This window comes from Chlorocebus sabaeus, chromosome 3, assembly GCF_047675955.1.
Source record: "Chlorocebus sabaeus isolate Y175 chromosome 3, mChlSab1.0.hap1, whole genome shotgun sequence".
Lineage (NCBI taxonomy): Eukaryota > Metazoa > Chordata > Mammalia > Primates > Cercopithecidae > Chlorocebus > Chlorocebus sabaeus.
In genome coordinates this window covers 14,369,526-14,394,256 of record NC_132906.1, presented here as the reverse complement: position 1 = coordinate 14,394,256, position 24,731 = coordinate 14,369,526, and the positions used below count along the sequence as shown (strand labels likewise).

At 37.4% G+C, this 24,731-nt stretch overlaps 1 protein-coding gene across 4 annotated transcripts in view; it reads right to left on the bottom strand.

Annotated features, from left to right (window-relative positions):
* The window catches only part of NBEA (neurobeachin), a 731,202-nt gene that overhangs the window by 45,941 nt on the left and 660,530 nt on the right, over positions 1-24,731 (bottom strand). For all 4 annotated transcript variants that reach the window (XM_073013351.1, XM_073013354.1, XM_073013348.1 and 1 more), the window contains one exon: positions 5,766-5,933. In XM_073013351.1, coding sequence (XP_072869452.1) covers positions 5,766-5,933 — 168 coding nt within the window. The remainder of the gene's footprint in view (positions 1-5,765; positions 5,934-24,731) is intronic.

Below are 24,731 nucleotides of genomic sequence, written 5' to 3'. Positions count from 1 at the left end.
ATTTTGTCTATAATCATAAGTATAATAATTTATTACAGCAATTTTAGAATAAAGTATTTTTCACTTATTTTATAAAAGTACAGTAAAAAATTTTGTGGTCTTCACTTAATAGTAACTACTAATCAATTACTAACTACAACATGACCCCATAGTACCTTTGGAAGCCTCAAAGACTAATAAAATCATATTTTTCTGAGAAGTGATGAGATCAAATGATCAACAAAAGGGATAAATTTTCTTAAAATCATTTAAATTTTCCCCATATGATTACTGAAAGTTTTACTGAGTTGCAAGTTGTAACAAATTCAAAAGCATAAATCAAATATAGAAAACCCTTTACAGTCTGAAAAAGCGAAATACCTTAACTTACAATTTTAAGAATCACTTTGAAGCAAGAAGAATATTATCCTAAAACGAATAAAATTAAGTGTATGTTTTGTTATTTTTCAATTGCTAGAAAATAATGCGGTTAAAGAAGCCTTGACTCAAGAACCAGGATACCTGACCTAGGTCCTGACTCTGATGTCACATAGCTAGGTGTCTTGAAAAATATCATTTTTATTGATTGATTGATTGATTGATTGAGACGGAGTCTCGCTCTGTCACCCAGGCTGGAGTGCAGGGCAGTGGCGTGATCTCAGCTCACTGCAACCTCCGCCTCCCTGTTTCAAGTGATTCTCCTGCCTCAGCCTCCTGAGTATCTGGGATTACAGGCGCAGGCCACCATGCCCGGCTAATTTTTGTATTTTTAGTAGAGATGGGTTTCACCATATTGGTCAGGCTGGTCTTGAACTCCTGACCTTGTGATACACCCACCTTGACCTCCCAAAGTGTGGGGATTACAGGCGTGAGCCATTGCGCCCCACTGAAAACATTATTTAATAAGACTGTTAGGCTAGATTAATGGTTTTTAATTGGGAATGTGTGTGAAAATCCCAGATAATTTTTTTTTTTTTTTTAAATGAGACTTGCTTGAAGCCTTTCCCTGGATATTCTGAGATGCCCATGGGATAAGGAGGATAGAGTGGATGGGGAGTTAGATGGGTATGGCATGTGTATTTAAAAGTAGTACAGGGGGGCTGTGCACAGTGGCTCATGCCTATAATCCCAGCACTTTGGTAGGCTGACGCGGGTAGATTACCTGAGGTCAGGAGTTCAAGACCATCCTGGCCAACATGGTGAAACGCTGTCTCCACTAAAAATACAAAAATTAACCAGGTGTAGTTGTGGGTGCCTGTAATCTCAGCTACTTGGGAGGCTGAGGTGGGAGAATTGCTTGAACCTGGGAGGTGGAGGTTGCAGTAAGCCGAGATTGCGCTGCTATACTTCAGCCTGGGTGACAGAGCGAGGCTCCGTCTCTGGAAAAAAAAAAAAAGTACAGGGGGAGTGGTGAGGTTTTGATAAAATAGTTTTAAATTTTTGAAATTGGGTGATAGGTTCATGGAGGTTCATTGTACCATTCTCTGTACTTTGTAGAAAAAGAAAAAAAAAAGCTTTCCAAATGATTCTAATACACCTTTAGTAGAGCAGTGCTTCTTGTTTTCTTTTCTTGAGACAGAGTCTTGCTCTGTCGTCCAGGCTGAAGTGCAGTGGCGCGATCTCAGCTCACGAGCAGTGCTGCTTAAAAGTTAATGTCTCAAATAAGTTGCCTGGGGATCTCATTAACCGTATTTAGTAGGCTGGGTAAGCCTGAGAGGCTGAAGTTCTAGCAAGTTCCCAGGTGATGCTGATTCTGCTGGATTATGGGCCACATTTGAGCATCAAGGTGTTAAAAAACCATGGGACTAAATGATTACCAACCAGAATATTCTCTTTCCTAAGCAGGTCATAGGATAAAGTTTCTTGGTCATCATTTAGTAAGTAAAAATATAAATCAAATCCTATATTTTTATTAATATATAAAAATGGATAAGAAAAATATTCTTTATAATGCTTGGAAAACACTGCTCAAATAGTACAGCTCATCTATGAAAAAAGTGCATAGAAGATTATGATGTAAGCCAAGACTTCAGACAATTTAAATAATATCTACTACCCAACAGATCTAGTGTTTACATATTAAGAAGAGCTTTGTACCAGAACTGTTCTGTCATGTTTCTGCCCAGAGGCTGTCATGATAAAGTTTATTATCAATTACTGCTTTACAAGTATAAAATAAGTTAAGCTGTCATAATTTTCTCAGCCAGAGTTCCTAAACTGTCAAAGAATGTCAATTTTCAATCTGACATAGAGAAGAAAATTATCTGTTATTCTGACCTCTAATTTCTTGACATTTTAATGCCATAATTGCTGTGGTTAGTGCTGCTTCATGATTTCACCCGTCAAGGAAGAATGAATCCATAACCTTAAGCCATTTCTCAAACTTTAGCACTAACTTCAAAACTCAAACTGATAGGCAGGTAGTAGAATTTTTTTTTTTTTAACAAAGAAGACATATATAGATATTCATATATTAAATATTTTTCTTTTTAAATTAGTGTTTAAGCATGAAAAAATCCATCTTAGGCTAGTTGGGGTTTAGTGTAACCATAATTAGCCTTCCTTTGGTTTTATGTATATGAAATGTATAATCTTTGTATTTTAAAAATACTAAGCTAAACATTATCAAATAAAATAAATGTATTGAGCTCAATAAAAGGGTTAATATCCTTAAACTCTGCTTTTTCCAAGACTCTGTGTCCAACCACTTAGGTGAGAATCAACTCTCTCAAGTCACAACACAGCAATACAAGACTTCCAGGAATTCAACAAGAATGTTTTAAAAACAGGTATTGTGCCTCCCACACGGTCCACTCACAGGGGTTGCATATAGGTAAGGGTGCATAATGACCACTAAATAATGAATATGCTGTACTTCACTCCATTTTCTCTGGGTTCTTTCTCATAACAATAGATATATTTACAGAAACAGCAACTGAGGTAAAGCGAAATTGAATGACTTGGCCTCATTTACCCAGCTCACAGAATTCAGGTGGGCTCTTGTCCTTTGGAGGACACTATTCCTCACATTCTTAAATGTTACTGCAGAACTGTCTTTGTGGGAATCTGTTAGCTTCTACTTGGCTAACTGGCATTAACAGCAACGGGAATATATTAGAGGGGTGAATGGTGGGAAGTGGGAGAGGGGAAATCAACTAGCATTCCTTGAAATCATTTAATCTGTTATGTCTACACTGTACTAAATGGCCCCCTAGTGGTCACAAGGAGACAGAGGCTCTTCCGGAGCAACCTTGAGTCCACACAGGTCCATGGCAAACCTCTCTGCTGATGTTTGCTCAGGCCTCTGGGGGGTGGGGGAAGGGAGGTAAGAGTATTCCAGGTATGCGCTTCTTCACATGTAGTGTTCTAAGAACTGACACAGAATTATAGGGTTGAGGAAGTGGGCGAGGGGTTTGGGGAGAAAGAATATACATTTCACAGTATGACTCTGGGTCTCTAATGAAACCTGAGTGTCTGGCAATTATGTGCTTCGAATGAGCATGCTGAAAGGAGACAGAGTCCTGAGCTGAGGCACCCTAGCAGCAGACAGTCTGCATCACTAGAAGGTCATAAAGCTGTAATACAAGATATTGTTCAGACCATCTATATAATATGCCAACATATGCTTGAACCATTCCCATTCAACAGAAAACAATTTTTAATGTTTACATTTCTATGTAATGTTTCAGTAAGAAGTTCTACATTAACAAAGCCTTATACACAATTTTTTCACTGTCCAAAGCAATGACGTGTTATCTTGTAGAAACAGGTATTTTGATAAGATTCAAATAATGAACACTGTATCCATGTAAAGAAAGTTTCCGTTTTAATTCCATTTTCAAATTCTTTCAGTTATCTATTTTTAAACCCTCATTTAAATTGGAAAAACCTGCTATTTTGCTGTCAGTTTTAACGCTGCCCTGCACTTTCATCACGTATAAGATGCTTAATGTATTTTATTTTGTATTTAATGTATTAATTTATTTTATTTTGTATTTAATGTATTTAATTTGTTTTGCCCAACAGGATTAACTTTTAACTTTCTTTATAAGAACAGAACTTTATTATAATGGGTAAAAATGTATAACAAAATATCCCAAAGCAGAAATGTCTATGACATTTAGAAGTCAAAAGACAATTTAGAGTTGATCTTGGAATATAAAGATGAACTATTACAATTATTTTTTTCCTGATTCTAAAAGGTATCAGCCTTAGAATAATTTCGTTTATAAAGTATTTAATAAAACAGGCATGTGATAAGCAAGGGTATATAGTTAAGAGAATAATTAAGCTCAGAATTTCTCCTACCAAATAATCTGATTACAATTTATACACAACTGGGGATACTCAGTTGGGTGAGTGTAATGATTTGCAGAGAAAATTCCTTATTTCATAATACCTGCCTTCTCTCTCATTCATTCATTCATTCATTCATTCATTCTGTCTCTATGTTTTTCTCTTGGCTTCAGGCAATAATTTTATCTTCTTGTGTACACAATATGGTACAATATTGCCCCTAATAATATGCTTGCAACGTGTTCTCAGAATATTGCCCTAAGGGTCCAAAGATCAATGATTATGAGGCTCTTCCTTTCCTTTTCCTCTTCTCTGTTTGAACCATGCAAATAGAGTCATTTTAATTTTATAGAGGTATATAAGAAATAAACTTATGAATGCAAATTTTTCTGTAGAGCTTCATTGCTCCAATCTACAAGTTTTCCACCTCTAAAATAAAAAATAAGAAAAGCACTCCACTGGCTGGAGATGCAGAAATGATTACTTGTTTTGCATACGACAGATGGCAGATATCTGGTAGAATGGAAGACTGGGATATCACTTCCTTGAAGCAACACTTACGTAGCAGCTGTTGTATCTTCACTCTTTCCACTTATCTAAAATTTTGTGCAATGTAGAAGTGATTTAAGCAATATTTTATATGAATATTTTCACTAAAAATACCATACACATACTACAGCACATAATTCCCAACTGTTAGCCATAAACATTTCAGATTGAGAACACACAGGAATAAAATAGCATAACCGCATCTATTTCATTCATGTATTTTTTGAGTATTCTGTGTAAAAGGTAGAAATATTGCTTTTATTTATTTATTATGTTTTTGAGACAGGGTCTCACTCTGTCACCCAGGCTGGAGTGCAGTGGTGCAATCTTGGCTCATGGCAACCTCTGCCTCCTGTGTTCAAGTGATCCTCCCACCACAGGCCCCGGAGTAGCTGGGACCACAGGCCTGCGCCACCACACCCTGCTAATTTTTGTATTTTTTGTAGAGATGGGGTTTCAGCATATTGGTCAGCCTGGTCTCGAACTCCTGGGCTCAAGTCATCTGCCCACCTTGGCCTCCCAAAGTGCTGGGATTACAGGCAAGAGCCACTGAAATCCCAGCACTTGTGCTTTTATTTTTAAGAATAGCCACAGTGGCAGATTATTTTAATGTGAAATATTCCTATTTAAATATTCAGCTAGGTTTCATTTATTACTAACACACATAAAGCATTACATATTTTAATGTAAATTTTGAAGAAAAATAAAATATAGATATAGAAGTAGATTAAAAGTGTCTGCAAGTTAAAAAGGAACCAAATACTGGTCTCATTACTTGTTTTGGGCCTTTTTTCAATTTTTCCACATACATCAAGAACCTGAAATCTATGTTTTGTAAAAAGTTACATTGAAAAAAAAATTATACAGAAAGAGATGGAATGTCAAATTTGTGTTTGAGAGATGACAGAAATTTTTGGAATAATATAGGACTTAACACCTACCTCCCTGAGCACAGGATCAGTGATACTATCCAGGTTCACAGAGCCTTCGTAAGTCAAGTAGTGAAAAACATTCAGAGCACGAACTGCTTCTGGTCCTCGCTGCTTATAGCCAAATATAAGGTCGATCCACTGATGAAGTTGGCAAGAAACAAATTCACTTTCTAGTGCCTGAAATGAGTCAAGGAAGAAATGAGAGACCATCAAAACTTAGTAGAACTTCATATCCTTTCTTTTTTTTACTTTGAAATATTATATATAAAAAGGAGAATATGCTCTTTACATTTCTATACTTGATTTATATGTATCAGATCTTCAGTTCCTAGAAATGGAAAAACGCTCCCTCAGCAGTATTTTACAGAGACCTAAATGAAAATTTTCTCTTTCTAAAATGCTAAACTTTCTCTTGGCTCCATTAGGTACACAGTATGATTTAATATAAATAAATTTCTTATAAAAATACACTCATGTTTAGAAGAAAAATAATTTAAAATACCTTTTTTAATACCATGTTACAACAATTTCATTTCTCATTTTTAAATATTAGTTTGAAATAAAGCAATTTTATGAGAAACTCTGATATACATTTATTTTCCTGCCTGAAGTCCTCCAGCTTACCTCTGAGATGACTAGCAGGGAATGTCTTTCTTCTGCTATGAATTAACTCAGCTATTATACAGTTTGGGAATCAGTGGGCAATTTTGGATGTTTGCTAACTAATGGGAAAGAAATATAAATTACTGAGAATCAAGGTCCATACTAACTTTCCATAAACAGGAAGAAAAAAAAAAAAAGGCCTTTTTATTTCCTAAGAAGCCATCAGAAGCCTCCTAGAGGTATCTTGACAGTAGGTAGGGAGTCTTGCTCATGTCTGTGAAATAAGCAGTGATGGTGCATGGCTCACTACGCCTCTCACTTACTGCAGTCATTTATCATCAACTTCCTGTTGATTTAAACAGGACACTGATTTCAACATGAAAAAGAGCTGGACATCTAGCTTCGTAAATTTCAGCTATGCATAGCCATATAAGACAATTTCTAAATTATGGCTGTCACTAAATACGTGAATAAAGTCATTCTCTGTGATTTCCATGGTGTTGAAACCAATTTGGAATTCACTTAATGAATAAATGATTTCTTTTTTTTTTTTTTTTTTTTTGAGACAGAGTCTGGCTCTGTCGCCCAGGCTGGAGTGCAGTGATGATTTCTTAAATTAGATTGCCAAAAACTGCTTTTCATTTTTTAAGTATATAAAATATAAATAATACTTTTCAACTTTTCCTGTGATTGCATTTAACTAGTAATTTATTCCCTTCAATCCCTTTCCTGATTTACTCCTTTCAACATTTTTTGTATTTCATCTACACCAATTAGTGTGGATGTTTCTCATTCAGCAATGTAAACAATGACATTTTGTGAAAGAGCAGTTTCCGTACTAAAGCTAAACAGAATTTCTATACTGTCTATCTCATCCATCTTGAAATAACAGTTCAGAGTAGAACACAGAAAATGAGACAAAGTCCAAAAGAAGAGATGGTTAAAATTCTGTATTATGTCTATATTAGTTTGGTCAATTTGTATAAATGATTTTGTTGATTCTCTATAACTATTCAATTAAGAAAAAGGTCAGTCTAAGTATTTAGTAACATTTTCAGTGTCTGATGCAATAAATGAACAGATTTAAAAATGAGTAAATAGAGGTTCATTATTGAGTAACTATTGCTTAAACCTATTCACAGGAATTCAAATTAGTTATGGAATCAGATACACAATTTAAAAGAGATTTTACCAACATGATCAGCTAAGCAGCATTCATTACAAATATATCTTATAGATACCACTAAAGAAAGATTTGATGAAATTTACTATTATCTCTATTAGAGTAAAACCATTATTGAATAAAATACCTAATGGAATCATGAGTGGTAGTGGGAATGATGACTTTTCAATAATTTGAGCTTTTAAAATATATTTTTTCCCTTTTATCTCCATCTCTTATTTTCATTTCCTTCCACTACCTTAGGCAATCACTGTAATGTATTTAATGTTTCTCCTTTTGTTTGCATGTGCCCTTATAAAATATTACTCATTCTTTTGTGGATATACTTTTGAACTATAAAAATATATAGGGTTAAAATTTTCATTTTGTTCCTTACTTTTCTCACTTAGTATTATTTTAGAAATCTACCTGTGTCACTGTGTGACTAGCCCATTGCTTCTCATGGCTGCACAAAACTCCCCTGGTAACAAACACCAGGCTGCCTCTAATCCCCATGACACAAGCCTGTGATAAATGCCCCTTTTGGATCTTTGTGAGAATTTCTTTGGGATTTATAATCTGGAGTAGAACTGGGAGTGCATACTTAATGTGAGTCATCAATGCCCACTCTCTAGCAGTGCATGACAGTTTCTATACACCTTACCTCCATCAACTCTTAGTATTATCCAGGTTTCTAATTTTGGCCAGTATAAGAGATACAAAATAATATCTCATTGTTTTAATTTGTATTCCTCAAATTACTAACAGATTTGATATCTTTTTAATATGCTTGTTGGTCTTTTGGGTTTCCTCTTCTGTAAATTTCCTGTTCATATCCTTTACCTATTTAAAAAATGGAGGTTCTTGTCTTTATATTGTTGATTTATATATTTAATTTTATTATTATTAACTTTTAGACAGGATCTCACTCTATGGCCCAGGGTGGAGTGCAGTGGTGCCATCTCAGCTCACTGCAACCTCCGCCTCCTGGGCTTCAGTGATCCTTCCACCTCAGCCTCCCGAGTAGCTGGGACTACAGGCATGCGCCACCATGCCTGGCTAATTTTCGTATTTTAGTATTTTGTACTTTTGTATTACAGGGACAGGGTTTTGCCATGTTGCCCAGGCTGGTCTCAAACTCCTGAGCTCATGTGATCTGCCTGCCTCGGCCTCCCAAAGTGCTGGCATTACAGATGTGAGCAACTGCACCTAGCCTGATTTACATATTTTAGGTAAGAGTTCCTTGTTGGTTTGAAACGCTGCAAATACATTCTCCCAAATGTCATATATCTATTAACTTTATCCATGTTCTTTGTTACATATATATTCTTAATTTTGAGATCATCAAATCATGTCTTAAAAATGTTTATGCTTTGGGGTTTTGTCTTGAATTACAGAGATAACTATATTTTTATCAATTAGCTTTATATTTATGGTTTTACTTTTTATATTTTGATCTTTAAGTAATCTAGATCTACTTTCATTCCTATGTGATATTAGATATGGGTCCAGTATTATTTTTGTTTATACGGTGAGTCAGTTTTTCCAATACCATCTATTAAACAAAAATTCCTTTTCTCAGAGATGTATGGTGTTATCTTTACTGTGTGAATATATATTTGAAATGAAGATATAAAACAGTCATTATTTACAGACAATATCATAATCTACATAGAAGAAGTCCAGCCTCCTTCCTCCTTTTTCTTTTGCTCTCTCTCCTATGTATCTATCATGTCTAGATATGTGTGTCCCCAGCTTTCTATATTTTTCATTTCTATTATTATCTTAATTTATCTTTATATTCTTTTGCTCTCTCTTCTATGTATTTATCATGTCAACATATGTGTCCAGCTTTCTATATTTTTAATTTCTATTATTACCTCAACTTATCTTAATTATCTTATTTCTTACATATCTCAACATGTGGTAAAATTTATTCTTTTTTTCAGGATTAACTAGGCTATTCAGGAACATTTATTCTTCTTCATAACTTTTACATTAAGTGCATAGATATATCAAAAGAATTTGATTGGAATGCCAGTGAATTTATAAATTAATTTGTGAACACTGATATTAGGTTTTACTATCCAAGCTCCCCAAATATCTTGATTTATACAGATCATTTTCTATGTCCTTTTTTAGAGTTAAAAATTAAAATTTTGTCCATAAAAGTTTTATCTTAGTGTTCTTGGTTAAGTTTATTCCCAGATACTTCATAAATTTCGATGGAACTGTAACATTTTAAAACCATATTTTATACTTGGTTATTAATGATGTAGAACAATGATACTGACTTCTAGAAGTTGATTGTGTTTGTAGCAACTCTTAGTAGTTATACCTATAACTGTTTTTTTCTTATAGAATTGTTCTTAGCCTTAAGAACTATGTAAAACAGCAGTGGTGATGTGGAAAATCCCTGTCTTTTTCCTGATCTTAAGGGTTAAACTCTACTTAGTTCTGATGCAACACACATACACACACACACACACACACAGACATATACACATACACAGGCATATACACACACATTTAATAACATTGATAATAGTTCATTTAGAATTTTTATATTTAGAGCTATATATGAAATGAGCATTCTTTCTTTTTCCTCCCCTTCACTATTTTTGGAATTGAGATCCCATTAGCCTCATAAAACTAGCTGGATAGCTTTCCATGTTTCCTGAAACAATTGGTATAAGAAAATCAATTCATTATCTGTTGAAAATTTGGTAGAATTTACGTGTAATGTAATTTGGGCCTTGAATTTTGAGGGGGTTGGGATGGGAAGATTTTACCATTTACATTTCCGTAAGTCTTGGAAGTCTCAATTTTGACATTTTAAATATTTTTCTGAGTATTCATCCATTTCATCTCAGTTTTAAAATTTATTAGCTCATAGATGCTCATAATAGTCTTTTTTTTTGCTTTTCTTTGTTTTTATTATACTTTAAGTTCTAGGGTATATGTGCACAACAAGCAGGTTTGTTACATGTGTATACACGCACCATGTTGTGTGCTGCACCCATTAACTCGTCATTTACACTCGTCATTTACATTAGGTATATCTCCCAATGCTATCCCTCCCCACTCCCGCAACTCCATGACAGGCCCTGGTGTGTGATGTTCCCCTTCCTGTGTCCAAGTGTTCTCATTGTTCAATTCCCACCTATGAGTGAGAACATGTGGTGTTTTTTTGTCCTTGTGACAGTCTGTTGAGAATGATGGTTTCCAGCTTCATCCACGTCCCTACAAAGGACATGAACTCAATCCTTTTTTATGGCTGCATAGTATTCCATGGTGTATATGTGTCACATTTTCTTAATCTAGTCTATCATTGATAGACACTTGGGTTGGTTCCAAGTCTTTGCTATTGTGAATAGTGCCACAATAAACATACGTGTGCATGTGTCTATATAGCACCATGATTTATAATCCTTTGGATATATACCCAGTAATGGGATGGCTGGGTCAAATGGTATTTCTAGTTCTAGATCCTTGAGGAATTGCCACATTGTCTTCCACAACGATTGAACTAGTTTACAGTCCCACTGACATTGTAAAAGAGTTCCTATTTCTCTGCATCCTCTCCAGCACATGTTGTTTCCTGACTTTTTAATGATCGCCATTCTAACTGGTGTGAGATGGTATGTCACTGTGGTTTTGATTTGCATTTCTCTGATGTCCAGTGATGATGAGCATTTTTTCATGTCTGTTGGCTGCATAAATGTCTTCTTTTGAGAAGTGTCTGTTCATATCCTTTGCCCACTTTTTGATGGTTTTTTTTTCTTGTAAATTTGTTTGAGTTCTTTGTAGATTTGTCAGATGAGTAGATTGCAAACATTTTCTCCCATTCTGTAGGTTGTCTGTTCACTCTGATAGTAGTTTCTTTTGCTGTGCAGAAGCTCTTTAATTTAATTAGATCCCATTTGTCCATTTTGGCTTTTGTTGCCATTGCTTTTGGTGTTTTAGTCATGAAGTCCTTGCCCATGCCCATGGCCTGAATGGTATTGCCTAGGTTTTCTTCTAGGGTTTTTATGGTTTTAGGTCTAACATTTAAGTCTTTAATCCATCTTGAATTAGTTTTAGTATAAGATGTAAAGAAGGGATCCAGATTCAGCTTTCTACTTATGGCTAACCAGTTTTCCCATCATTTATTAAATAGGGAATCCTTTCCCCATTTCTTGTTTTTGTCAGATTTGTCAAAGATCAGATGGTTGTAGATGTGTGGTATTATTTCCGAGGGCTCTATTCTGTTCCATTGGTCTATATCTCTGATTTGGTACCAGTACCATGCTGTTTTGGTTACTGTAGACTTGTAGTATAGTTTGAAGTCAGGTAGTGTGATGCCTCCAGTTTTGTTCTTTTGACTTAGGACTGTCTTGACAATGCAGGCTCTTTTTTGGTTCCACATGAACTTTAAAGTAGTTTTTTCCAATTCTGTGAAGAAAGTCTTTGGTAGCTTGATGGGGATGGCATTGAATCTACAAATTACCTTGGGCAGTATGGCCATTTTCATGATATTGATTCTTCCTATCAATGAGCATGGAATGTTCTTTCATTTGTTTGTGTCCTCTTTCATTTCACTGAGCAGTGGTTTGTAGTTCTCCTTGAAGAGGTCCTTCACATCTCTTGTAAGTTGGATTCCTAGGTATTTTGTTCTCTTTGAAGCAATTGTGAATGGTAGTGATTTGGCTCTCTGTTTGTCTGTTACTGGTGTATAAGAATGCTTGTGATTTTTGCACATTGATTTCGTATCCTGAGACTTTGCTGAAGTTGCTTATCAGCTTAAGGAGATTTTGGGCTGAGATGATGGGGTTTTCTAACTATACAATCATGTCATCTGCAAACAGGGACAATTTGACTTTCTCTTTTCCTAACTGAATACCTTTTATTTAATTCTCCTGCCTGATTGCACTGGCCAGAACTTCCAACACTATGTTGAATAGGAGTGGTGAGAGAGGGCATCTCTGTCTTGTGCCAGTTTTCAAGGGGAATGCTTCCAGTTTTTGCCCATTCAGTATGACATTGGCTATGGGTCTGTCGTTATTATTTTGAGATACATCCCATCAATACCTAATTTTTTGAGAGTTTTTAGCATGAAGGGCTGTTGAATTTTGTCAAAGGCCTTTTCTGCATCTATTGTGATAATCGTGGTTTTTGTCTTTGGTTCTGTTTATATGCTGGAATACATTTATTGATTTGTGTATGTTGAACCAGCCTTGCATCCCAGGGATGAAGTCCACTTGATCATGGTAGATAAGCTTTTTGATGTGCTGCTGGATTCGGTTTGCCAGTATTTTATTGAGAATTTTTGCATTGATGTTCATCAGAGATATTGGTCTAAAATTCTCTTTTTTTGTTGTGTCTCTGCCAGGCTTTGGTATCAGGATGATGCTGGCCTTATAAAATGAGTTAGGGAAGATTCCATCTTTTTCTGTTGATTGGAATAGTTTCAGAAGGAATGGTACCAGCTCCTTCTTGTACCTCTGGTAGAAACTGGCTGTGAATCCGTCTGGTCCTGGAATTTTTTTGGTTGGTAGGCTATTAATTATTGCCTCAATTTCAGAGCCTGTTATTGGTCTATTCAGGGATTCAACTTCTTCCTGGTTTAGTCTTGGGAGGGTGTAAGTGTCTAGGAATTTATCCATTTCTTCTAGATTTTCTAATTTATTTGCATAGAGGTGTTTATAGTATTCTCTGATGGTAGTTTGTATTTCTGTGGGATTGGTGGTGATATCCCCTTTATCATTTTTTTATTGCATCTATTTGATTCTTTCTCTTTTCTTCTTTATTAGTCTTCCTAGCAGTCTATGAATTTTGTTGATCTTTTCAAAAAAGTAGCTCCTGGATTCATTGATTTTTTGAAGGGTTTTTGTGTCTCTATCTCCTTCAGTTCTGCTCTGATCTTAGTTATTTCTTGCCTTCTGCTAGCTTTTGAATGTGTTTGCTCTTGCTTCTCTAGTTCTTTTAGTTGTGATGTTAGGGTGTCAATTTTAGATCTTTCCTGCTTTCTCTTGTGAGTATTTAGTGCTATAAATCTTCCTCTACACACTGCTTTAAATGTGTCCCAGAGATTCTGGTATGTTGTGTCTTTGTTCTCATTGGTTTCAAAGAACATTTTTATTTCTGCCTTCATTTTGTTATGTACCCAGTAGCCATTCAGGAGCAGGTTGTTCTGTTTGCATGTAGTTGAGCGGTTTTGAGGGAGTTTCTTAATCCTGAGTTCTAGTTTGATTGCACTGTGGTCTGAGAGACAGTTTGTTATAATTTCTGTTCTTGTACATTTGCGGAGGAGTGCTTTACTTCCAATTATGTGGTCAATTTTGGAATAAGTGTGATGTGGTGCTGAGAAGAATGTATATTCTGTTGATTTGGGGTGGAGAGTTTTGTAGGTGTCTATTAGGTCTGCTTGCTGCAGAGATGAGTTCAATTCCTGGATATCCTTGTTAACTTTCTGTCCCGTTGATCTGTCTAATGTTGACAGTGGGGAAAAGTCTCCCATTATTATTGTGTGGGAGTCTATGTCTCTTTATAGGTCTCTAAGGACTTGCTTTATGAATCTGGGTGCTCCTGTAATGGTGCATATATATTTAGGATAGTTAGCTCTTCTTGTTGAATCGATCCGTTTACCATTATGTAATGGCCTTGTCTCTTTTGATCTTTGTTTGTTTAAAGTCTGTTTTATCAGAGACTAGGATTGCAACCCCTGCCTTTTTTTGTTTTCCATTTGCTTGGTAGATTTTCCTCCATCCCTTTTTATTGAGCCTATGTGTGTCTGCACATGAGATGGGTCTTCTGAATATAGCACATGGATAGGTCTTGACTCTTTATCCAATTTGCCAGTCTCTGTCTTTTAATTGCAGCATTTAGCCCATTTACATTTAAGGTTAATATTGTTATGTGTGAGTTTGATCCTGTCATTATGATATTAGCTGGTTATTTTGCTTGTTAGTTGATGCAGTTTCTTCCTAGCATCGATGGTCTTTACAATTTGGCATGTTTTTGCAGTGGTTGGTACTGGTTGTTCCTTTCCATGTTTAGTGCTTCCATCAGGAGCTCTTATAGGGCAGGCCTGCTGGTGACAAAATCTCTCAGCATTTGCTGGTCTGTAAAGGATTTTATTTCTCCTTCACTTATGAAGCTTAGTTTGTCTGGATATGAAATTCTGGGTTGAAAATTCTTTTCTTTAAGAATGTTGAATATTGGCTCCCACTGTCTTGTAGCTTGTAGAGTTTCTGCCAAGAGATCTGCTCTTAGTCTGATGGGCTTCCCTTTGTTGGTAACCCGACCTTTCTCTCTGGCTGTCCTTAACAGTTTTCCCTTCATTTCAACTTTAGTGAATCTGACAATTATGTGTCTTGGAGTTGCTCTTCTCGAGGAGTATCTTTCTGGTGTTCTCTGTATTTCCTGAATTTGAATGTTGGCCTGCCTTGCTAGGTTGGGGAAGTTCTCCTGGGTAATATCCTACAGAGTGTTTTCCAACTTGGTTCCATTTCTCCCGGTCACTTTCCAGTACACCAATCAGATGTAGGTTTGGTCTTTTCACATAGTCCCATATTTCTTGGAGGCTTTGTTTGTTTATTTTTACTCTTTTTTCTCTAAACTTCTCTTCTCTCTTCATTTTATTCATTTGATCTTCAATCACTGATACCCTTTCTTCCAGTTGATCGAATCGGCTACTGAAGCTTGTGCATGTTTCACGTAGTTCTTGTGCCATGGCTTTCAGCTCCATCAGGTCATTTAAGGACTTCTCTACATTGTTTATTCTATTTAGCCATTCGTCTAATCTTTTTTCAAGGTTTTTAGCTTCTGTGCAATGGGTTTGAACTTGCTCTTTTAGCTCGGAGAAGTCTGATCGTTTGAAGCCTTGTTCTCTCAACTCGTCAAAGTCATTCTCCATCCAGCTTTGTTCCGATGTTGGCGAGGAGCTGCATTCCTTTGGAGGGGGAGAGGTGCTCTGATTTTTAGAATTTTCAGCTTTTCTGCTCTATTTTTTCCCCATCTTTGTGGTTTTATCTATCATAAGTCTACCAAAGACCAAAGTCTTTGATGATGGTGATGTACAGATGGGGTTTTGGTGTGGATGTCCTTTCTGTTTGTTAGTTTTCCTTCTAACAGTCCGGACCCTCAGCTGCCAGTCTATTGGAGTTTGCTAGAGGTCCACCCCAGACCCTGTTTGCCTGGGTATCAGCAGTGGAGGCTGCAGAGCAGCGAATATTGCTGAACAGCAAAATGTTGCGGCCTGATCCTCTGGAAGCTTCGTCTCAGAGGGGTACCTGGCCATGTGAGGTGTCAGTCTGCCCCTACTGAGGGGTGCCTCCCAGTTAGGCTACTTGGGGGTCAGGGACTCACTTAAGGAGGCAGTCTGTCCATTCTCAGATCTCAAACTCCATGCTGGGAGAACCACTACTCTCTTCAAAGTTGTCAGACAGGGACATTTAAGTCTGCAGAGGTTTCTGCTGCCTTTTGTTCGGCTATGCCTTGTCCCCAGAGGTGAAGTCTACAGAGACAGGCAGGCCTTCTAGATGGGCGGTGGACTCCACCCAGTTCGAGCTTCCAGGCTGGTTTGTTTACCTACTCAAGCCTCAGCAATGGCAGGTGCCCCTCCCCCAGCCTCACTGCCACCTTACAGTTCGATCTCAGACTGCTGTGATAGCAATGAGCAAGGCTCTGTGGATGTGGGACCCTCTGAGCCAGGCTCAGGATAGAATCTCCTGGTGTGCCATTTGCTAAGACTGTTGGTGTGCCATTTGCTAAGACTGTTGGAAAAGTGCAGTATTAGGGTGGAAGTGACCCGATTTTCCAGGTGCCGTTTGTCACAGCTTCCCTTGGCTAGGAAAGGGAATTCCCTGATCCCTTGCACTTCCTCGCCCTGCTTCGGCTCATGCTCGGTGGGCTGCACCCACTGTCTGACAAGCCCTAGTGAGATGAACCTGGTACCTCAGGTGGACATGCAGAAACCACCTGTCTTCTGTATTGCTCACGCAGAAGAGCTCTAGACTGGAGCTGTTCCTATTCAGTCATCTTGGAACCAGCCATAATAGCCTTTAATTAAATTTAAAAATATTTATGTCTATAGTTATTTACCCTATTCTATATATTAGAGAGGCAACATAGTGAATCAATAAATAATTGATTGTAGTTAAATAATTTTGTCTTTTTTGTTATAAAATTAAATGACAAAGAAACAATGAGGTAGGAGGTTAAAGTCTTGTCAATTTTTTATCTTGCCACTTACTGTGCAGAAAGAAAAGAAGATACAGTTTACACATTTAAAAGCTAAATCTAGTTCAAAATCAAATGACTATCTAAGAATGGAACATTAGCTATCAATAATTAAAATATAACAACTTTTCTAAAACTGAAGCCTGACATTAAGACTCTTTACGATAAACAGTATTGACCGATCATTGGTATCTGTTTATTTTCTTCTTTTCAGAATCGTTTTTATATACAAACCCATTTGGCATTTTGAAACGGGATTTTTAGTACAATACTTACATTGGACAAATGTAAAGAAATACTTGATCACTAAGCTATTAGTGTCATAATGCTCTTAATCGCTTTCTTTACCCTCTACTTGCATATCTAGAGGCAGAAGCAATTGCGTTAAGCCTAGATAAACCAATTCCCAATCCATAGCTCTGCCCTGGGGATCTGCAAGGAAGGAAATAAAGAGTGATATTTAAACTAGAGAGGATATCTCTTAGATGGATAATATTTCCCTCATTCTAATTTCTATTTTGTCCCATGAGTATTAGATGGTACAGAATTCTTTCTCTAGCAGGTTTGGGGTAAAGCTTCTCTGAAATTTATGGAAAAAAAAAGTAGACTACTGAATTTAACTGTGAGGAGACAATATTTCTCCTGAATTTTAACATTTAAGAATATCAAATACCCATGTCTTCTTCTAGACCAGAGCAAAAATATTTATTTCCCATCCCTTGCTTTCATTACCTCAAAAATCTGCTTTTGGGATTAAAAAATTCTCTAAATAGAGTGCATACATTCAAGTAGATAATCAGAAAGCCATATTGTCACTTCTGTAGTGTCTATGCCATCTTCTTTTCATAATTTAACTGAAGTTGTAGCTATTACAACTTCAATAATTCAACTGTTTTAAGCAGACACAATATAGTTGTCTTTGATGTTTATTTTGAGGGGCTTAAATTATTCCAGTACTTGACTGTTTCTGGATGTATAAGACAGATTATTTCTAGCCCTCACAGCTCTCCACATGGGTTACTACAACATACTTCAAACTTCTTCTGTAATCCAATCTGGCGCCCTGCTTGTGGGACAGACTTGTCAAGCCATCCTGTCCACATCGCCATTCTCTATTTCAAAGCTGCCACTGCTCCTCCCATCATAACCTATGTGACTCAGGCCTTTCAAACCTCCATCCCACCATTCCCCACTGTTTATCAGGACTTCCTGATAAATCCTTAGTTTCCCTACCACAGACACTTCACAGCCCTTAGGCACACAGCAGCTGGTGTGACCTCAGAGCTTTTGCTTTCTTTCTCTCTAGCTTGAAAGCATTGTCTACCTGCTTTTTGAAGACCTACCCATCCTTCTTACTCAAGTTCAGTGTTTGCTTCCTGTGTTCTCAGCTCTCACTTGTTTTTTTCTATTAATTTCTATCCAACACTTTTCATCAGTATCCTCCTGTTACTTAATAGAGTAAGATAACACATGCAAATTTACTTGTGAAATCATTTTACAACAAACTGCGAGGTACTGTACAAATGAATGGAATGATTGTCAATTAGCACTTCATTGTTTCCAAAGTTAATACTATATCCTCAATTAGAATATAAGCCTTTTGAATATAGGGACTTTATCTAATTCTTATCTTGCATTTCCCATAACTCTTAACCTATCATTGGATAATAATTATTTAATAAATATTTATAGGTTTATTAATTAAAGCAGTAGAAAAGATGTGATGGTCACAAAAGGAAGGAATAAAAGAAATGTCAGGAATGAGGGTGGGGCTGGGGAAGAAGCTCATTCATTCTCTCAGCAACTATTGATTGGCCATCCGCTTTGTGACAGACCCTCTTCTAGATTGTAAGATTATAGCAGTGAACAAAAAAACCCAAAGTCCCTGCAAGAGAGTTTACACTGTAGTGGGAGGAGACCAACAAAAACTAAGATAATTAGTAAGATACAGGGTGTGTCAGCAGGTGACAAGTGTGAAGGAAACAGAAAAGCAGGGTGGGGAGTAGGGAGTACATGTAGTGGGGGGAGGACTGCTGATTTAGGAGAGGAGGTCAGGGAAGGCTTCCCTGAGTTTGTGACAATTAAGGACCCTGATGAAGAAATGAACTGTAAAGACATCTGGGAGAAGAGCATTTCAGACAGAGGGAACATTCATTCGTTCAACATGGAGCACCTGTTATGTGCCAGGCAGTGTTCTAGGCCCTGGGATGCTGTGATAAACAAGACAAAACCTCTGATTTCTGGGAGTAGATCCCACTGAAATGCAAATAAAGAAGGTGAATATAATCTAATCTCCCTCCTGCCCCAAATTACTGACCACCTACCGTATGTCAGATATTAGCCCTGGAGGACACATAGATGAATAAGCATTCGACGTCCTGAAAAAGATTACAGTCTAGTGGAGGATACACACATGTTCTCTGGCTATTTCCGCTGCTTAGAATTTCTGCTAAAGGGCCAAGGTGACAATAGGAACTAAACACCCATGCTTTTGTTTTAGCAGAACTCTCTAAAATGTTCTTCCCAGATGGATTTATCTCTCTCTGCTGCTGTAGCCGTCTCTACTCTGCATGCTCATTCCCAACCCTTCACCTGCCTCTGTAAGACCAGAGAAACCTGAGGGAAAACGGCCACTGGTAGTAACTCCCAGGGAGATAACAGGCTCAAATTTTAAAATACACCCAGAATCAATAATTTCTTACTACTTTTTTACTGCTACCCCCGGTCCAAGCCACCATCATCTCTCACAATACCTTCTAGCACATCTCCCTGATTCTACCCTTGCAGAATCATTCATTCCCAACACTGCAGCCAAAGTGATCCTTTCAAAACATAAGGAAGATCAGTCACTCTTCTGCTGAAAACATTGCAAGGACTTTACATTTTACTCATGGTAAAAAGGCAAAGTACTTACAATGGCCTTCGAGACCCTGTGTGATGCTCCCCAACTATTACTCGGTCCTCTTTTCCTACTGTGTGCCTACTTGCCCACCCTTTCCTGGCCCACTGGCCTCCTTGCCAAGCACATCCCTGCCACTGGGCCTTTGTTCTAATGTTCCCTTTGCCCACAATACTCTTTCGCTAAGAGAGTCACTTGGCTCCCTCCCTCTGCTCTTCCAGGCCTACCTCTAATCTCCCTTCATAGGGAGGCTGTCCTGACCACTCTCCCCTGCAGGTACTCATGGTCCCCTTTTCTTGCAGTGTTATTTTCTACCACCGATCACCTTCTAAGATACTAGATGTTTCACTTTTAAAAAATTGTCTATTGCCTGTCTCCCTTTGATCAAAAGTAAGCTCCAGGAGGGTAGAGATCCTTGCAAATACATAAAACATCACCCGGAACACTCAACAGATTATCTGTTCAATAAACACTATCAGTGTTTACTGGGACTGTTTGTTTATTTGTATGTGTCCCTATCTAGAGGGAACCTTCTGAAGCCGCTCACTGAGTTGCTTATCCTTGTGTTCCCAGAGCCCAGAGCAGGATGAAATCAATGATAGCCCCTTCATAACTATGGAACGAACGAAGAAATTTCTCTACTCTAGCTTCACTTAGAGTAGGATCCATGGCCATTCTTTGTATTTTTCATAATGCCCTGCTCATAACTAGCTCTCAGTAAAGACTTATGGAATGAACAAGTCCTCAATTTAAGAAATAAAGAGGACACTGCAATTCCAAGAGGTAGGGTGTCTTATTTCCAAGTGTCACGGTGTGTTGTAAGCTGCACCTGACAGTGATGACTTGAGCAAACCTTGAGAATGACGCTGTATGGCAGACACACCTGAATGCAGTTGAGAGTCTCAAGCTAGGGAATTGGGGTGGCCAACCTGGAGATCCATTCCTTATCTGTGAGGAATATCTGAGCCCCCTCTGGCCCATCTCAAGGAACACAGGCCATAATGGGAATCAAGGCCCTTTGTTTTGAGTTAAATGAAGGTTGCCAGACAGAGGTTGTTGTGGTTGGGTGGGGGAGTGTTAAGTAAAAATGTGATACAAACAGCAGGCTTTTTGCAAGTGATTGCAGTTCTGTTGTCCAGTCTGCTGCCACTGAACCATATGGGTCGCCTGTCCAGCCTGCTACCATTGGACTTTCCCCAATAGGTAAGTCCCCAGTAAAACTATGTCATGCTTGCGGCTCTGGGTCTCTTCTTTGGCCTCTAGAACCTGGTGCCATCCCTGTTGAAGTTAATAGGGGTTCAGCACAACACATGGCTAACTGGTGTTCCAGAGATGGTACTCAAACACAAGACGTCTATCTTGATATTTTGAATTCCTACATAAGACTTCCAAAAATTCTTATGTTTTATGCTTAAAATTCTTTTTAAAGCTGGGGTTTTTAAAAGTAGATTATACCCCAAATGCAAATTTTTACATTTGGGGTATAATCTACTTAAAAAAAACCCCGGCTTAAAAAGGAAACATTTTCTTTGAAATACAGACATTCTGTAAAGGCTATAATGCAATACGAGCAGAGCCACACTGGAGCTTGGCTTGCCCTGCCTCAGTTGCTGTGCACGCTCTGCTGACTGCAGACAGCCTGCACGTGGCCCAGCAGCACCAGGAATCTGCTGGGCTGAGGGCTAGAGGAGATTATCAATGCACATCCGTGAAAGGGCCTTTTTCTAAAACAAATTTTTAAAAGGGTAGATTATGATGGATGAATCCAGCATTAGGGTAATGTTATCAGAGATACTTTCTATTTCTGTCCTTTGTCAGAAGGTCAGATTATAATCAGGTTAGAACTAAACACAATGCTTTATTAATGTTTCATGAGTAAGTCAGTCGTAATAAACCTAGCTTCATGTGGATAAATTAGACCAATTCTTGATGTATAAACTTAATGACCTTAGAATTCATTGAAATGTCTACTAAAAGTATCTGTATGACTTTTCCAGATTTTCTACTGAGAGTAAATTTTGTATTTCACAGCTCTTCAGTGAAACATAATTCTTGGCACTGTATTTACAAAACAAACAATTCTAACCAATTGTATATATGTTATTGTCCAAAACTTAAACAACAAAGTACTGCTTCATTTTTAAAAAATAAAATAAATGAAATTAGGTTGTAGACATGTAAAGTCTGCTACAAATGCATCAAATACCTGCTGTTCAATTGCTGGCATGCAATAATAAAGCTGGGCATTTAATCATCAATGATATGACTTTTTATAATATTTTGTCATCTTTGCCTTGAATTTCTTAATGACAGTTTGAAAGAAGAAGGAGGGAATACTCATAGATACAGAATACTAATCCATACAAAGAAATGGAGGTTTTTTACCACTGTGGATGTCATTTCTTTGGAATATATGACATTTTCATTTTATACTTTAGGCTCATTACAAAGAACTCTTTCAAATAACTGAAGATAATCCTAGTCAAAATTATAAATATACTTGAGCACATTTTCTCTAAACCTATTTCATAAGAACTAAATCCTGTATGAATTACCCAGCCAATATAAAGTTAGAAACTTTTAAAGTTACAAAACAACATAAAAAATAAAGCCTTTATTAAAGGAGTTTATGGAAAATTTAAATACTTGATATTTTATATTAGTGCCTAGACTTTGTATGTTACATAAATACTCATCAAATAAACATTCCTTCAGCAAGTATGAACATATGTAGATAACTGGTTAAACTTTTTAGTTTTACCATAGATAGCTCACATTATTTCTGCAAGAGATCAGTATGATCATTTCCTAGCAGTAGGATAAGAAAATCGACTAGGAGTTGGAGCAACAGAAACTATGAAAAAGGTGCTATGAAGGAAAACTTCAAGTTGAAGCAGCACAGGAGACACTGAGAGAGGAGCGGCTGCAGAGTCATGCAGCCACATTTCACGAGATGTCTCTGCATAGCATTGATGCTTAAGACACTTCTCAGAGGCAGCAGCGTGGGCTTGTCCTTTAGCTCTAATTCTGAAGCAACTAAGAATGGCTGCTATAGGTGTTGTGGATACAGCTTTTTGTTGATACACAAGGTAGCTTTCCCTTTCTATTCTGTAGGCTTCCTTCAAGGAAAACCCAGAAGCACAACACAGAAACAATGAGCACTTTTCAAGTAAGGCACTCCTACATGTGATCCATTTCACCCGGCACTGCTTTCAGGTGATGCAGAGAACAAAGACTGGGGCAGTTTAATTATCCTGAATATGCAGAATTTTGTATAAAGCCTTTCGCTCCATGGAATAAAGGTTCAGTTCACAAGTCTTACCAGATTCATTAATTCCTATGATGAAATAACAGGAATTTGGTTTAGAATACAGGGAAACTGCAGTGCCTTGCTTCTTTCATTCGTTCATGAACACAAGTTGGAACTTACTACTTACTATTAAAATGGACTATTCATTTCTGAGAATGTTTTATATTTCCAGAGATGCACAATATGTATCTTTCATATATTAGTCAGTTGTAAAACTTAATTCTTTTGAATATGCGAGAGTAAATATTTGAGGAACAGTGGCTTCACTGAGAAATTCTTACAGTTCCTAGTGCATTGCACACAGTTGGCTGGATTAATATGTAATTTACAGGGATGCTACACAGTGAGGCTTATTTTAAAGAAGCACACTTTGATTAAAGTCTGCTTATCAGCACTTCAGATGTTAAAAAGGCAAGTTATAACAGGTAAGAAGTATATATAAACAGAAGTCAGTTCTTAAACTGGTCATGTTACTGTCAGGAGTAAATTATTTGCTATATTTAATTTATGTGCAATATAAGTACTCCGAGCAATTATAAATTTTAAAAATTGTTACTCAAAATCTGTATTCATGTGTTTTATTCTTTCTTATAGAAAGAGGGAAAACCTACTTCAGAGTTTAAATTGTCTTTATAGTATAATATCATTTTTTCAGGCTATTCCTTGTTTCAATGAATGATCTGTTAATTCTCTAAAACCCAAATCACATGAAACCATCTGGTGAGAATCAGGTTTTTTAAAGAGACTTTTTAAAAGAAAACCTGTGTATTGATCACACGTATACCGAGACAGACCAGAGTGTCACTGATGAAAACTGAATTTTAAGTCTGGGTCACAATTAGGTGTTTGGAGGCCATCCAAGCACAGATACATACAGTTTGCAAATAACAAACAGAATATTCCAAAGTTTCTTTATAATTTGGTCATTGAAATATATATTGCAGTAGAAACTGTATTATTCTACTATGGTTTTGTTCGCAAGTCAATCTATAAATTATATTTAATTCAAAATACAGGTGGAATTTTGCAGACTTTAAGATGGAACTAGGGGACACTACATTGAGAGTTCCGACTTGTGACACCAAGCATGGTTAGTTAGAAAAGCACTTGGGTTCAGACTTTCCATGAACCACTTTGCCTTCCTAGGCCTCAGTCTCCTCATTCAAATAAAGGTGTATTGACTACAAAGCTTAGAATGTAAATAAATATCATTTCTTCCATTTGTAGAATTGAAGGAGGACACCCTTCTTCTCATACCAGACGGGCAGAGGGAGCTGGTATTTTCTCAGTTGTAAGTCGAGGGCTTCCTGGCAGTGAAATGAAGCCTTACGGGTGAGGGTGGAGGGTAAAAGATATAAAAACAAGGACCACAGACAGTGAGGTCCTAAAAGCTGCTGGGGCTGGACCATGATACTAATCTTGGATCAATTCTCATCTCTTCCCGTCTTCTGCTCACCCTATGGGACTGGCTTCTGATTTCCTTCTCTTCTCCTGTCTCCTCTCCTTCTCCACAGCTCCTCTTGCCACCACCACTTACCTATCCTGGAGACTGTGAATAAGAAACTGACACCTTGATAAGTTGGTGGTATTTGGCATGTAAATTTACCTCAATGGGGCCGAGCGTGGTGGCTCAGGCCTGTAATTCCAGCACTTTGGGAGGCTGAGGCAGGCGGATCACCTGAGGTCAGGAGTTCGAGACCAGGCTGGCCAACACGGTGAGACCCTATCTCTATTAAAAATACAAAAAATTAGCCAGGCGTGGTGGTGCATGCCTATAAT